Source organism: Macrobrachium nipponense, chromosome 1 (genome assembly GCF_015104395.2).
Source record: "Macrobrachium nipponense isolate FS-2020 chromosome 1, ASM1510439v2, whole genome shotgun sequence".
NCBI lineage: Eukaryota > Metazoa > Arthropoda > Malacostraca > Decapoda > Palaemonidae > Macrobrachium > Macrobrachium nipponense.
This window is the reverse complement of record NC_087200.1, coordinates 115,723,427-115,725,058: the sequence shown is the minus strand read 5'-3', so window position 1 is coordinate 115,725,058 and position 1,632 is coordinate 115,723,427. Positions and strand designations below refer to the sequence as shown.

General features: G+C 37.3%; 1 protein-coding gene across 1 annotated transcript; it reads right to left on the bottom strand.

Moving 5' to 3' along the window:
- Positions 1-521: 521 nt before the first annotated feature.
- On the bottom strand, positions 522-1,175 carry LOC135218916 (uncharacterized). The gene has a single exon (XM_064255359.1). It carries the CDS (start codon positions 1,173-1,175, stop codon positions 522-524), a length of 654 nt encoding a protein of 217 aa, XP_064111429.1.
- Positions 1,176-1,632: the final 457 nt, after the last annotated feature.

The following is a 1,632-nucleotide window of genomic DNA, read 5'->3' as shown; positions in this document are numbered from 1 at the left end:
CAGTGAACATATGGAATATTTCTTTTTCAGAAAAAATCTGAACAGCAACTACTTGTAAATCTGTTTGCAGTGGATATTTTTTGAGCTGTATCTCGCCTAATTAACATGGCACTTCCACCATGAATCCCTACTTGCTCATCATAATCAGAATGATAAAAAAAAAAAAAAAAAAAAATGTATTCTTTAGGACATATGATTTTTTGTCCAAGCATAGTCTCTTGCAGGGCAATGCATATTGGTGAGTTTTCTTTAATTAAAATTTGTATAGATTCATATTTGGCTTGCATCCCCTGACAGTTCCACTGCAAAATTGAAAGCCTGCGATCCATTACGATTAATAATTAATTATTATCTTTTACACGTTTTAACCTGGGATATTGTCTCTGGATAACGATGGATTTCTGAGAGGAAGGTTCATTACTTTCATTTTCACTTTTATCTTTTCTTTTTCTGATGTTCTCTCTCTTTTCCTGTGATCTGACTTGGGCCGAGTTCCATTGGATGTAGTCAACTGTATTTCCTTAGTTATCCTCTGCGTACATGGTTTTAAGAACCTGTGGTTTTGGTTGCTGGAGTGATGTGCTACTTTCACTATTTAAAGAACATGCCGCTTTAGTTTTATCATCAGCATGCTCCTCTCCACGTGGCGTTGTCTGAGCGTGGTTTGGCTTTGTGACTGCTGCGGATGGTTGCTGTTGCATTGCATGAGTAGCTGGGACTTGTACACTGGACTGTGGCTTCTTAATTACTGATGAAAATGTAACTCCCGGTCTTATTTGAAGTTCTAGTACTTTCTTTCTAGCGTCTTTAAACGAAATCTTTTCCAAAACTTTAACTGTTTGCACCTCCTTCTCTAAAATAAATTTTACACAAATTTTTGAGGACGCAGGATGGTTTTCTCCACAATTAACACAAGACGGTGGTTCATTGCATGGTCCATGTGCTTCTTTGCCACAATTACAACATAAAGCAGGTTCTTCATTCATTTTCTTTCTACATTTCTGGATCAAATGACCAAACATCTGGCAGTGGTAACATCTCAAAGGTGATGGTATGTATGGCTTGACTTTGAAGTTCAGCCATCCTGCCTTGATAGCATTAGGTAATTTAAATGTGTTAAAAGTGAGGATCAGCGTTGCCAGGGGAACAATCTGATCTCCCACCTTCTTTCTCATTCTGACCACCTTTGCCACATTCTGTTCCTCTAATTCCTGCTGAATTTCTTCGGTCGGTGTCTAATAAGAGCAGTTCGGGAGCATATATTACTCCTCGACATTGGTTATGAATAGGATGAGGGAAACACGTAACTTTTCGCCCTACTAAGGTATTCATCTTGAGCAATTTTTCACTTTGTTCAGGTGAGGAGACTTCAACTAACAGGGTCCCATCATCCTGTGGACGAATTTTTGGTACACTGTTACATATATTATTAATTTCTCTGCTTGCTTTAAATACACTGATATTCTGCAATACATCATCTTCGAGCCTAAGAACTATAAACTTATTGTATGAGACTAATTCATACATACCAGGAAGAATCTCCATTTTTCCTTTCTTATTATTCTGAATATTTAAGTTCCTTGAATTCACTTTTGCATTTTTCTTTCTTTCCAAAACAGGAGAAGAAAAAGG

Bases quoted from the DNA above. Each gene is read 5' to 3' on its own strand.
- LOC135218916 (XM_064255359.1), bottom strand. From the start codon at position 1,175: ATGAGAAAGAAGGTGGGAGATCAGATTGTTCCCCTGGCAACGCTGATC.